The following is a 14,427-nucleotide window of genomic DNA, read 5'->3' as shown; positions in this document are numbered from 1 at the left end:
ACCTGCAAAGAAAAAAAATCGGTTAGTTTGACCCTCAAAGAGCGCCCCCTAGCGGATAACGCCTAAAAACGAACATGGATGATGGGCCAGCAAACATTTTTGTGAAATATAGGTTATTTCTCACCAAAAAAGTAAGGCCTCCATTTGCCCCAAATTTGATACTGAATTTTTGTCTCGCTCACGGACTATAAGTCACATTTGCCATGGCGGCCGTGGGGTCTACAAAATCTACGGCCACCAGCAATTATACGGCGGTCGCAGTATTTCCACGGTCACACAATGTAGCAGTCACATATGTTTTTATTTTTTGGGTAGCCGCACGGCGTATTCATAAATTGTGGACACCGAAAATGTGGGGGTGCCGTACGGTCTTTGATTTGATCTCGCACGGTGACCTTAGGGCGTTCCTGCGGCGACCATAGAATTTTCAAGGCGACCGCAAGGTGACCGCAGGGGGGGACCCTAAGGCGAACGTGCGGCCAGACGGACGGTAACGAGTGGGTTTTTTTTACCATTTCTTTTGTTTCGGCTTGTCGAACATAGAAATGAAAAAAGTTATAACTCCGCGTTATAATTCCACGGCGACCCCTACTGCCTGTAAAAGATAGCCAAACTGTGTAGGGCCACCCTGAGGCCACCGCAGAAACTCTGCGGCCGCCGCACGTTTCTGTCAATTCAGAGGGCGTACGGCCGCCGTATCCTCGCCGTAGAGCAAATGTAACTTGGGCCTAATGGAAATCGCCTATTCCATTATCTCCGAAAGTCGGCAAGCTGTTTGAATTTTGTTTGTGGGAATCAAGCCGGGCATTAGCACAGATAATTTATCGCAAACCTGATACATCACAATGACGTCATATTCGTTTTTATGACGTCATCATTAAGCGGACGAGGATCTTAGCTCATTTGAGTTTGTTTTTATTAATCTGTTACGTTTCAAGCTATCATATAACTTATAATGTTATAATTTATAAACTAAATTTTGTGCACTTAAATTTTGAAATCACAGTATATCAATTATCCGATGGAAGAATCTTACCTCTACTCGCTGAGAAAACCTCCTCTTCTTCCTCTTGGCTCGCATGTTCTCCTTCGATCCATTTTTTCTTTTTTATCTTATAAGTTATAATGTTATAATTTATAAACTTAATTTTGTACACCTAAATCTTTAAATCACAGCATAGTATAACAGAATTATCATGGAAGAATCTTACTTTCACTGGCTGAGAAAACCTTCCATCAGAAGCTTCTGTTGTGCTTGTACTTGTACACTTTTGAGCTTTCTGAGCATCTTTAAAGTATCCGGTTTTTGGGGGTTTTTTTAACCGTGCATGAGTTCTTGCGTACCAGTTATGTGAACCCCTGGTCATGTCACATTGTATGGTAGCCCCATTGGATTAAAGGAAAAAAATTGGACATTTTCTCCAAAACCGCTCAACCAAAAAAATTTAGACTTGGCACACATCATCAACTCTACATGATGTATATCATATCACACATCATGAACGCTACACGGGTGATAACGATGACATTCTCAGATTATTGGTATTCTCGCCATAATTAGTTGAATTGAAATTCTTATCCCAAAAATCTGAAACTTCATATATCTGATCTGTAACTCGATGTGAGTGAAGAATTAAATGTACTAGCATAACCCGCACTCTGCGCGACATGTTGGGGTGGGTGTGTTTGAGAAAGGAACTGATGCAGAGTATCAGTAGTAATTTTACTTTAATGCAGTAAGTGGAATACGATTTCGCTGTTTCAGAACCATTTTATTTACTTTTTTTTGTACCATGCACCTCACATGGTCTTTGAGATAATATAAGCCGAATATCACGTTACTCGAGCGCAGAACAAAGTCGAAGATAGTGCGACACGAAACCACAAACTCGGAAATAATATTTAAGATGTCATAACCCATGCCAAGAAGCTATGTGACATAAAAGGGTGCAGAGATGATATGGGAATATGGGCCATAATAGCAGCATGTTGACGACGTTATTTTTCTTCAGAATTAATGCGCCTGGCGATACTCTGTGCACTACGAATGCCGTTCCAGTTATTTGCTGTTACTGGTTTTTAGGTCATCTCCACCGAGATGACCTAATAAAGCCGGACCAAATGTCCGTACGTCCGTCCGTCCGTCCGTCAACAATTTTTCTTTCCGATCTTGATGAAACTTAGTATGTGGGTAGAGGTCGATGAGTGTTGCACAACAATATAACTTTTGTCCGGGTTCAAGGTCAGGATCAAGGTCACGTAAGTTATAAAAATCGCCATTTTCAAAACCTATCTAGTCTGCCATTCTACAAGATATTCGGCAACTGTTTATTGATTATGATAGTAAAAAATATTATCTTGTATCTAACTGGACAGATTTTTGAATTTCCCTCCCGTTTGGCCACCACGTAACCTGGAAGATGGTCAAAAACACCTCCCGGTACAAAGAAAACTTTTTACTTCCGATCTTGATGAAATTTGATATGTGGGTGGAGGTCGATGAGTGATACCCAACGACATATTTTTTCCCGGATTTGAGGTCAGGGTCAAGGTCACGAGGTCACGAAAGTTGTGAAAGTCGCCATTTTCAAAACTTATCTCGTCTGTCGTTTTAGGAGATATCTGGCCGGTTCATCGATTATGATAGTAAAAAACATTATAGAGATGACCGTCACCTCTACACTGGGGTAATTTTTTGAAATTATTATTGCTTCAATAACATTATTTACTGTACAAATATCCACAAACTGTAACCTGGATATTTTATTTGTGGTTAAAGTAGATATTACAAGTACATGATAATATAATATGTGGAGAGAAAACAAAACTTTTTCAATTTCCTAATTTATTTTATATACGAGTGATATTAAATTGACTTTCACAAAAAATTTGAATTACCATCAACAAAAAAAATTTTTCTTCAAAAAAATGTTTTAACAAAGAATTTCATTCCTTTTGTCTCAGTGTGTTTTTTTACTATGTGTATATATATATATATATATATATATATATATATATATATATATTTATATATATATTTATATACAGTAGACTAGGTGTAAGTCGGCAGCGTGTAACTCGTCACTTCGCCGAAGTCGGCAGCGTCAAAAAGTCCCGAATTTATCTCATGTTAAATCCCTTTGAATAAAGGGTCATCCCTCTGTAAGTCGTCATCTCTAAATCGTCACTTCGTCTAAGTCGTCAGATGTTGTCCATTCCCACGTAATGGAAACTCAAGTAAATTAACACTCCTAACTCGTCACACGGAACTGCTGCCTCATGAGAAGCCCGATTTCATGGATTCGTGATGCTCGCTCATTGGTGTATACCGTTAGTGATAGGCTATTTATAACTGCGTACACACGTTGATCGCACTGCAGGCAGGACAATGGCGACTAAGCGTAAGCTTACAACTAAAACCTACCAAGAGAAATACGACATTATCCAGTTTTGCGAGGCAAATCCACTGATGAAGAAAACAGACAAAGCTGAGAAGTTGGACATCAAACGGCAGACATTGAACGATATCTTGAAGAATAAGGGCAAGATATTTGGACAAGTGGAGAAGATCGTGAGGCCGGTGGGAAGTGTGAAATGTGTGTCCTTTGAAGATGTCGATGATGCGCTCATCATCTGGTTTCGGCAAATGTCGGCTCAGCCAAATATTCGGTTTTGGCCGATTCAGCCAAATATTCGGCCGATACTGTCTTTCGGTGGAGGATTGCCCAGCCAACATCATGGAATACAATGACCGGTTTGAATCCTTTCTCATGCACCAGATGCCCAAGAGTTTGAGGCAGTCAAACATAACGGATTACTTCGCGAAGAAGTAAAGGATTGATCGAGCTTAGTGTTGAAGTCCGATCATGGTTTTATATTGGCTTGTTTTGTACATTACCGCACTCACTTACACATAGGCATTGAGTGGTAATCATCACCACGATGACTGTGTGTCATGTTATTTGACACCATACCATCACCGATGGTGTACGAGTTGTCTTACATAGTTGTTCATTATCTTTACTTTTGATAAACTGATTCATGAATTCCATCTTTGCTTGATCACTTTCCAACTCACCAACTCACCCCCACCTATGCCCCGAGGATTGTGTTTTCCTTTTGGTACAATAGCCGGCTCTCACACATATGTGTCCAGGCCACGCGCGACTTCATCCTTCACCCCACAGTCATCATGAATGTTCGCATACGCGTAAGTCGTAACATTTCTAAGTCGTCACTTTTTTCTCGGTCCCGATGGTGATGACTTACGCCTCGTCTACTGTATATATATATATATATATATATATATATATATATATATATATATATATATATATATATATATATATATATATATATATATATATACACACACATATATATGAAATAAAGATTATATGCATGTGTGGGAAACATTGCATGCCCAGACCAGGAATCCATTGAACCCAGGTCCTCTGGAGAGCCGTACCAGTGCTTTGCCATCTGAGCTATTGGGGTGACCCACAGCCTGAATACACAATTCTCCCACAAATAGATGCCACTCTCTTTCCCCTGCTGCTTCCGGAGCACTCACTGCCAACCGTAGGAGCAGCAATGGCCTGTATATATACACACATATCTGTGGATCTATTATTTTCCTCAGGAGTCCATTGGCTTTGATGGAAGAATAAATAAATAAAAAAAACTTTCTGCAGCATATGTAGGTTGAATAATATTTTCAGGTATTAGTGGCAGGTGATGCAGCTTTTATCATGCGGACAATTTCTCTTCTGGGTGGACATGTTTTTCACAGAATGCAAGAAAATCTGCAAGTTTTATTTTATGCCGTTTTATTTCTTCGTGTTATGATTCTGTTTCATGTTGTTTGTTTTATATCCCTTGTTTTTTCCTGTTTCTAGAATTTGTTCCAAAACTGCATATACCGCATTTTCCGATATATAAACTGCAGCCATGTATTAACCGCACCCGTGTTTTTCACCCTCAAAATAATTGAATATATTGATAATTTTATTTTCTGATCAGATATAAGTCCGTTTGTACATTAACTTTGTTCGGAACAGTGACGGAGGTATCAACGTGCTGACTCCCATATCCGCTTAATTTTGTCCAACAGTCTTATTCTCATTTTCAAGAAGTTGTAGAGAGAGGAGAGGATACCAAGGTTTTTTTTATTATTTATTTATTTTTTAATTTTATAAAGAGGATTTTATTTTGTTCCTAGAAAAAGGAAGAAAAGGGATTCATACCACATATCATACACATTTATTGTGGATTTGTGGTCCTGAAAAGGGCCGTTTGGGGTTGATGAAGCTTTTCAGCTGAACCCGAGGAAATCCTCATCAATGTTTTCCTCGTCGAAGACGGCACGTAACTCCTTGTCTGAATCAGAGCAAGTCCACATTGCTGTCACCATCATTTGCAGCCTTCTCCTCCCAAATGATGTCGTCCTCTGTGCCGTCCATGTTGTTGGAGATGCAGAATTTCAGAAATGCTCGCTTGATGATGTCTGACGGTATCTCCTCCCATACCTTGACGATCCAGCCGCAGATCATCGGAAGGTCAACCTTTCTCATCCTCCCGATGAACGCCGGCAGTCTCCAAGTCAACATAATGCTCAGCCAAAGTAGCGACGGGAGTAATGGTGAAAGTTCAACCAACATGCATGTGGCCAATGCTCCTCAGAATCCGGGTCGACAATCCCGGTGGGAAACACATCACGAAATGTTGATTTTCAACTGATGAAAATACCAAGTTTGGGGAATAGGAAAGTTCATCTGCGATGATTCCAGCGAGATACAGCTAATGTTCCCCCGAAACTTGAGTCGAATGCAAAGGCCTGTGAAGTAAGAAAATTCATCTGGTCAATGCGAGTAATCCGCGGGAGGCAAGTTAGGAACCGCTGATATAAATGAGGGAAAATGAAGAGAACCAAACGAAGCCAAAAGAACCCAGCACCACTGGTTCTTCTTCAAGCTTCACCGTCCCACGTGACTCCTCGCTCTTGTGAAATTCTTCTTCTTCCTTTTAAATCCATTTCCTGTTCTCGTATATAAAAGTACTTGGGGTTGATTGGTTGTTCCTAATTTTAAATCACGCCCCGCGATCCAGCATTTCCCAGCATCGCGTCAGCATGTAAGGAACAAGCTTGGTGGATTAATTCTGCCTGCATCAGATGTTCATGTAAAAAGATAGTCACCACTACAAGTCCCTCGTCTATCCACCCCTTCTGCTGTGCATGAACAATGACCCCGCTAGAAACTTGTCTTTGGGCAGTGTCTTCCTCTTGAACACGACATAGGAAGGAAGCTTGCCACACAAGCTTATTTGAGGTCGGTGCTCCGTTATTGGACTCGAGCTGTTGTGAATAATTCTTCTTTTGCTGTGAGACTGGGTAATCTTCTTTTGTGTTTAATGGCATTTGCAGACTGAGGCTCTATATATACCACACATCTAAACTCCGGGTGTCTACCTGGTTTTAAATTATTTAATTTCCGCACACAGTTAATAAAACGCTGGAAAAACTCTTAACCTGAACCATTTTTCAAAATTTAAATGGTGGAATTGAGCTTCACAGCAGTTCCAACTGCATTATAATTATTCATTTGGAATATAATTGATATTCAACATTGATCGTTTTTTTTCGTTTTTAAGACAGATTTTTTTTCTATGCCCGTGTTTTAACCCGACCCCCCCAACTTTTACCTTTTTTTCCGATAAAACGGTTTATATACCGGAAAATTCGGTAATCAATTTTACGAGGATGAAAATCATGTGTAATGCTTTGTTCCCACTTGCATGAAAACTATGTCTTTCTTCCGATTTCAATAAATATTAATTTATCAAAAGTTGTTTAATGTTCTTCGTCACTCAAAACTCACCATGTGTTATCATCATGGGTGCTGTTTTGCTCGAATCTGACACAAACATGAACGCATTGATGTTGTGGTATTCTATAGCCTTCAATTTATTATGGGGATTAAATACATTTATTATGGGGACAGGACAACTCTCAGCCCCAGCCAACAACACCCAAACTTTCTGCAGTGAAAAAGGAGAAATTGTACATTTACTTAAGTTTTTAGTATCACGTGCAGAGGAGAATGTTAGCTGCAGTTTCATTTCTCCTGTGTAAACTTGTACTTTTTCTTGTTATTTTTTTGTTGTTGTTTGACTCATTTTTTTTTCAATGGAATTGATTCCTCAGTGTGCAGGATTTTTTGGAGATCATTGTGAAGGATACTACCCAACTCCTTCCAATCAATATTAACGAAGAGATGGTGAGCTCTGGCCTGGCAATTTATGTTGAACCTCCAAAACCTTTGCACAGTCAGAACGTACTGCAACCGGTGCCTGGCCCAGCAGATGAAGATCGCTATGCATTTCATCAAAGAAGTGCCCCACTGTCTCACCTTGGCTTGTTTCAGCCTGCGCCATCGTTGAAGGGCGAATTGAACAATGAAGAAGAAGCATTTGGCGAAGACTGTATTTCAGATTATCTTGCATCATTCACATCCACTCTTCATGGAAACCTAAATGATGAAACTGATAGAAGGCATGATAAACCATTGATGACATTTATTGAGAAAGAATATAACGGCATCTCTTCGATGATTTCAACAGGAGGCGGCAATATCAAGAAGCACGCCAACATCATTGACGGGAATGATTATGCACTTCAATCGAAAGCACACCAGAACAATGGTCTCAAAGGTGAAATGTGTGATGCTTTTTTGTGCCAAATTATTTATTTTTCTGCTCTCAAATGAAATGGCTGTGATACTATCTATTTGTTTAAAAACACCTGATCCCTCCAGATCTTGGAAATGAAATAATTGATCCTCATTTGGACTTAAATTGGCCACCTCCATGGAGGGCTGGGCATTGCATAGTTGTGAGAACAACAGCTCAGAAAAAGGTTCATCCCATTTTCCCAGCACTTAACGCCACTCACTCCTGGAGTGATAGTAATACTCAAGCAGTGCTCTTGGGTGTGTGCTAGGTGATGGTGGATAGGTAAAAGGGATGGGAAAGTTTGGAAGAGGTGACTGGAATGGGAAAATGGAAGGAGAATCGTGAGGGGAGATGAAGGGCAAAGAGATACATAGCCAATAAGACCTCTTCATTCACTTTTTTTTTTTGGGGGGGGGGGGTTGGGTGTGGGGATAGTGGGTTGTTTTTTCTTTCTTTCTTTGAAAATGGGTTGCATTAACATAGACATGTTCATATTTAACAAGACACAACATTATAATATGTCATAACATCAAAAAGACCCCATCAGCACAAGGTACCCATACCTATGGATCATGGCATTCCAATCACAAGCTACCTCTCACTTCTTTAAGCATCACTACACCCATCTATCCCCATTGCTTCTTGGTATCAATCCAGTTCTATTTTAAACCTGTCTACTGTCCCTGCTGCTACCCTCCCCCCCCCCCACCATCCTCCAAAGAATACCATTCCATACGTTAACAGATCTCTATGAGAAATACACTACCTCCATTCAGTCCACCTTTCAACACCATCATCACTCTCAAGCTATGTCACCTGGTCCAGTCATTGTATATACGGGTGTTTTAAAAAAAACTTTCCTGCATCTGTTTTATCTGTACCCTTCATGATCTTGAACATTTCTATTATATCCCCATATAATATAATATAATTATATCGTAAAGAGATAGGAAACAGCACAGATGGACACTGTCATACTATTACCCCACGCACACGAAGCGAAAAGCCAGGTTAAGTGATTGGTTCACTTCTGTTTGGCTAAACCCACTCTGTGGGTTTCACTTCTGTTAAAACTCACTCCGTGGGAGTACCTCCTGTGCAGCTTCCCTTCGCAGGGCAGCTCGCCGGATGACGGGATTGGGGCAAAGCCTTCGGTACCCCCAATCTTTGATGATAGGAGGGAAACCACTGGGTAGCAGTCCTGGGTCAGATTGAGGGAGAGTGTGTCGGTGTGGTGCTGAGGTTTCGTCCACCAGACGGCGGTCTCCTTGGGTTAACCTGAGGCGGTCCCTTCAGGTGGGTGCCTGGAATGTCCTATCCCTAAGAGAAGATGATCACCTGTCTCTGTTATCATCTGAGCTCAAGCGTTTGGACATCGGTATTGCAGCACTCTCTGAGGTTTGGAGACCGGATTGCGGCGAGATCATGGTGGGTGGTTACACCTACGATTGGTCTGGTCGCTCTGATGGTTACCATTCCCAAGGAGTTGCTGTAGCTGTGTCCAATAAGCTGACTCCAATGATAATTGAGGTAACACGGGTCAACGAGCGTATTATGAGACGAAGGATTCGTCACTCCTTCGGTGTCATTTCCCTGGTCTCTGTATATGCTGCGACTGAGGCGAGTGAGCTCACCTTGAAGGATGCATTCTATGCCACGCTCGAGTCTGTGGTTGATCAGTGCCCCAGACGAGATACACTTCTAGTCTTGGGGGATTTCAATGCACCGACTGGAAATGAAAGGGATGGTTATGAGATGTGTGTTGGTCCCCTTGGGTCAGGAACTATGAACAAGAATAGCACTAAGTTCCTTGACTTTGCAAGAAGTCATGGACTTAGGGTGGTCGGTTCATGGTTTCAGCGCCCACAAGCTCATCGCTGGACTTGGTATTCCAGCGATGGCGGTGTGGCAAAGGAGATTGACCATGTCCTCGTTAATGGTCGCTGGAGAATGATCCAGAACTGCAGGGTCTACCGGAGTGCTCAGTTCCTCAATACTGACCACCGGCTTGTTGTAGCAACTCTTAAGTTTCACCTTAAATCCAGGAGAATGGGACCATCCCACCCTAAGCTGGATGTTGGCAAGCTCATTGAGAGGGTAGCTGAGGAGTTTGTGAACAGGCTGAGTGGAGATTTGGCGGGTCTGGGTGCTTTGGGGATCATGAAGAGTTGTGGAGTGCCTTCAAGACCACCGTCCTTGATGTTGCCGGTGGATGTCTTGGAACTCACCGGAGGGCGAAGAAGTTGGACTAACAGCTTTAAAACCTGGTGGTGCCTTGTTGAGTCTTTCTCTGGTGTATGCTCCCCTTCCATCCCTTCCCTCTCTTCACATGACACGACAACCGGCTCCGCTTGTAAAAGAGATGAATACCTAAATTTTGTGTTTGCTTCCAAATCTTGTGTCCTCAACCCTTCACCCATCCTTTTCTGTTTTAGCCAAATCCTCCTGGAATCTGTCTTTTGCACTTGAGAAGGTAGAGAAGGTTCTTTCAACCCTCGACTCTGACTCCGCTATTGGACCAGACGGCATCATCTCACGTGTCCTAAAAACCTGCTGTACTGGTCTTGTACATCGTCTCTCTGCCCTTTTCACCCTGTCATTTGTGCTCCGTCATCTTCCATCTGCTTGGAAATCTGCCAACATCACTGCACCACATAAAAAGGTGCAATAACTGATCCATCAACTGAAGACCTATCAGCTTACTTCAAATCATCAGCAAGGTTATGGAATCCATCATCGCAGTTGATATGAAATCCTTCCTTTGCTCCAACAACCTCATCTCAGATCACCAATTTGGTTTCAGACCAGGTCACTCCACCTTGGACATGCTGCTTCTACTCTCCCAAAAATGGATGGAGGCCCTCAATGTCAGACGTGAGGTCAGAGCCGTCTCTCTAGACATATCTTGTGTGTGTTTTGGTACAGTCTGGCATCCTACCTTACTCTCCAAACTTTCTGCCAATGGCATCCAAGGCCAACTCCACCAATGGCTTTCTGTCTTCCTCTACTTTCGTAGCCAACATGTGGCTCTCTATGGAATTCTTTCATCTCCTTTCTCTGTGAAGGCTGGAGTGCCCCAAGGTAGTATTCTATGACCAGTCAATTTACTGATCTTCATTAATGATCTCTCTGACTCTGGAAAATCCTCTTTATCTTTTGGCTGATAACTCCACCCTTTGCTGTGACATCCCTCACTCATCATTCAGACAGGTGGGCTGCAGCCTCTTCCCTCTCTTCAAATCTAAAATAATACATCACAAGCTGGTCAAACACTTGGCATCTTTTCCAATCCTGACAAATCTGACACTCACAATCTCTCTCCCTCATCTACTTTCATTACAATCCTCCTGAGGAAGTTCAATCATTGAAACTCCTTGGTCTATCAGCCATGATCTTTCTTGGGAACACCACATTTCAAAATTGGCCTCCAAAGCAAGCCGCCGACTGGGCATCCCCCATTGTGCAAGGTCCTTCCTTGCCACACCTAATCTCCTTTCCACCTCCAATGCCTTCATCAGCAGCTTGATCGAATACTGCTCTCCCCTCTGGGCTGGCTCTCTTGTCTCACATCGTGCTCCCCCTGCCTCACATCTTGCTCAGCTTGATGCCCTGGAAACCAAGGCCTTCATCATCATTTTAATCTCCCGTGCTGAAGCAAAGTCTATGGGTCTATCACCTTGTCATCACAGACAGGCTTGTGGTCTCTGTCTTCTCCCACCTCCTTTCTGGTCTTGCTCTTTCCGTGCTTTTTCCCGTACTTCCCACCCCCTCCAGGTTCCTGCAGGACTCGCACGGTCCACTCTTAACCCCCTTCTCGTGAAAGTACCTAAATCCAGCATCACTTGTAACCGTGCTTCTCAACCGGTGGACCGCGGAGCCCTCACAGGTGGGCCGTGAGGTCGGCAAAAAAGAAAATAAAAGAAGAAGTCTATAAAAAAGGGTCTGATCTTACAGTGTAAGACTTACACGACACAGCTGGAATTCAGCTCGGTCTGTTTGTACTTCCATCTTTCCGAAACCGTCTCGCGAGCGCGCGCGCGAGAGAGATAGATCGAGTCATTTTGTGCTTACGTACGTCATGTTATGTTTATGCAGTGGTGGTTTACACGCGTTCGATCTACATGTAACTGTGATGTGAACGTACTATATCCGTGTGTATGTGTGTATTGTGCACGTGCGCATATATGCGATGAGTGTGTATGCATGTACGTGCCTTGTACTTAATTCATGCGTTCACGAACTTGAAATTTTTGTGAACTTTTCAACTTTCGCGGATAATTTCTTGAACCGAAAATGGATCGATTTTTGAAACGAATGTGTGATGGAGAAGACAAATCTACTACGGAAAAATCTCGAAAGGTTGTGGTGAGGAAATATGACCCCGATTACATTAAATATGGATTCACGATGGGAGGCAGTGATGTTGAGCCAAAAGCACAGTGTGTTGAATGTGCTGAAATCCTGTCAAACGAGGCGCTTAAACCGTCAAAGCTTCAGAGACCTTAAACACAAGACACCTGAATAGTGCAGGTAAGCCAAAGGAATATTTTGAGAGGAAAAGGGCTGGACTTCAGGCACAGCAGAAAGTGATTACAACATTTACAACTCAGTCAAAATCAGCATTGAAAGCCAGCTACATGGTTGCTGCTCGTGTTGCTCGTAGCAAGAAAGCTTTCACAATCGCGGAGGAGCTTATTTTACCCAGTGCTGTTGATATGTGTCGAGAAATTCTTGGAGAGGCACCTGCAACCAAACTTCAGTCCGTATCACTCTCTAATGATACTGTGATGAGAAGAATTGTTGAAATGAGTGATGACATTGAATGCCAACTGGTGGAAAAAATAAAGGCCAGTCTGTATTTTTCCATTCAGTTGGATGAATCTACTGACATTAGCAATAATGCTTTATTGCTAGTTTTCGTGAGGTACTGCGGGGACAGTGATGTTCATGAGGATCTACTGTTTTGCAAAGACCTTCCCTCAAAAACAGCTGCAGATGATGTAATGCTCTGCCTTGACAAATACTTCACTGACAAGAGTATTGATTGGAATAACTGCGTAGGTGTGTGTACAGATGGTGCTGCATCAATGACAGGAGTCCATTGTGGTGTTGTAAAACAGATCCAACAGAGGGCGCCAGATGCCAAGAAGACCCACTGCTTCTTACATAGAGAAAATCTGGCAACAAAGCAGATGTCACCAGAACTGAATGAAGTCATTAATGTAGCTGTTAAAACTGTGAACTTCATCAAGAAGAGTGTACTCAACTCAAGGTGTTTTGCTGCACTGTGTGAAAGACTTGATTCTGATCACTTGCAGCTTCTGTACCACAGTGAGGTGAGGTGGCGTTCAAGAGGACGTATGCTTAATCGCCTCTTTGAACTGAGACATGAAGTCTACATGTTCCTTGAAGAGAAACACTCACCACTTGCTGATCATGACAGTAATGATAACTTTTGTGCCAAATTGGCTTACCTGTCAGATGTGTTTGACCAGTTAAATCAGCTCAACATATCAATGCAAGGTAGGAACAGTTCAGTGTTCTTGGTTGCTGACAAAATTGAAGGCTTCAAGAAAAAGCTTGTTCTTTGGAACAGAAAAGTGAAGGATGGATGACTTGAGATGTTTCCACTTCTGAGTGAAACTTTGGAATCCACTCCTCATACAGCCATATCTGGGCTCATAATCCAGCATTTGACCGAGTTATCACAAAAGTTTGCAGACTACTTTCCAGAGGACCCAAGGCAAGGAAACCTTTTGATTTTGAACCCTTTCTCAGTGGATCCTGCTTCAGAAGATGTGGCCTTGTCCATTGTACTTGAAAATGAAGTGATGCAACTTTCTGCAGACAGTAGTCTGAAGCTTCAGCATGCACAAGTAGACCTCCCTTCGTTCTGGATATTGGCAAGCAGTGAATACACTTCTTTGTCAAAGCATGCCATCAAATTTCTTTTACCATTCACCACAACCTATCTCTGTGAATCGGGCTTCTCGACTGTAACTGTGACAAAATCAAAAGCACGAAATAGTCTAAAAACAGACACTCTGAATGCCACTTTGCGTGTGAGCCTGTCGCCCATCAAACCACGACTTGACCATCTTATTTCCAAGAAGCAAGCTCAAGTGTCTCATTAAAGGTAAGCATAATGATTTGTTTTGGCATTAAGTTTTATTGCCATTTTTCTCATTACGATTCTATATGATGGGCCTCGAAAATTTCCTCAGAGCCAGAGTGAGCTTCGAGTTGAAAAAGGTTGAGAAGCACTGACTTTTAAGACAGGCTCCAGAAGCGTGTCGTCAATTTGGTTGGAGTGGAGCCTGGCTCTTCTCTGCAAACAGTTTTACATTGTCGGTCTCTTGCAACTGTAAGTTTGTTTTACAGATATTTTCATGGTAATTGCTCTACTGCTCTTTCCAACTTGGTCTCCCACCCAAATACCCTTCTGTCAGGGTCTTTGGGTGGGAGACTCGTTTTGCCACCACTTCACACCTTTTCACTCTGCCCATACCTAGGTATAAAACAGAGCTATGTCAGCAGCTATTTTTTCGACGTGCTGCATCATTTTGGAATTATTTTCCGGTCACATGCTTCCCCACATCTTATGATCCATTTCCTTTCAAAAATAATATAAATTTCGACCTCGTTCATCTTTGATCGTTCTTCTTTTCTTATTTTTTTTTTTCTTCTCTTTTGTAG

At 42.2% G+C, this 14,427-nt stretch overlaps 2 protein-coding genes across 2 annotated transcripts in view; both read left to right on the top strand.

The window, feature by feature from the left end:
• LOC147029445 (uncharacterized) overlaps positions 1-14,427 on the top strand; it is a 127,741-nt gene that overhangs the window by 95,298 nt on the left and 18,016 nt on the right. The window contains 1 exon segment of the mRNA XM_085872124.1: positions 7,205-7,710. Within this exon segment, the coding sequence (XP_085728250.1) occupies positions 7,205-7,710 (506 nt within the window).
• LOC147029446 (SCAN domain-containing protein 3-like) lies at positions 11,860-14,409 on the top strand. Its single transcript, XM_085872497.1, has 2 exons — positions 11,860-13,867; positions 13,956-14,409. Exon 1 carries the CDS (start codon positions 12,369-12,371, stop codon positions 13,344-13,346), a length of 978 nt encoding a protein of 325 aa, XP_085728623.1. The 5' UTR covers positions 11,860-12,368; the 3' UTR covers positions 13,347-13,867; positions 13,956-14,409.

This window comes from Eptatretus burgeri, chromosome 3 (genome assembly GCF_056783735.1).
Source record: "Eptatretus burgeri isolate ZD-2024b chromosome 3, Ebu_testis_v1, whole genome shotgun sequence".
In the NCBI taxonomy this organism is placed as follows: domain Eukaryota; kingdom Metazoa; phylum Chordata; class Myxini; order Myxiniformes; family Myxinidae; genus Eptatretus; species Eptatretus burgeri.
This window is presented reverse-complemented; position numbering and strand designations above follow the sequence as displayed.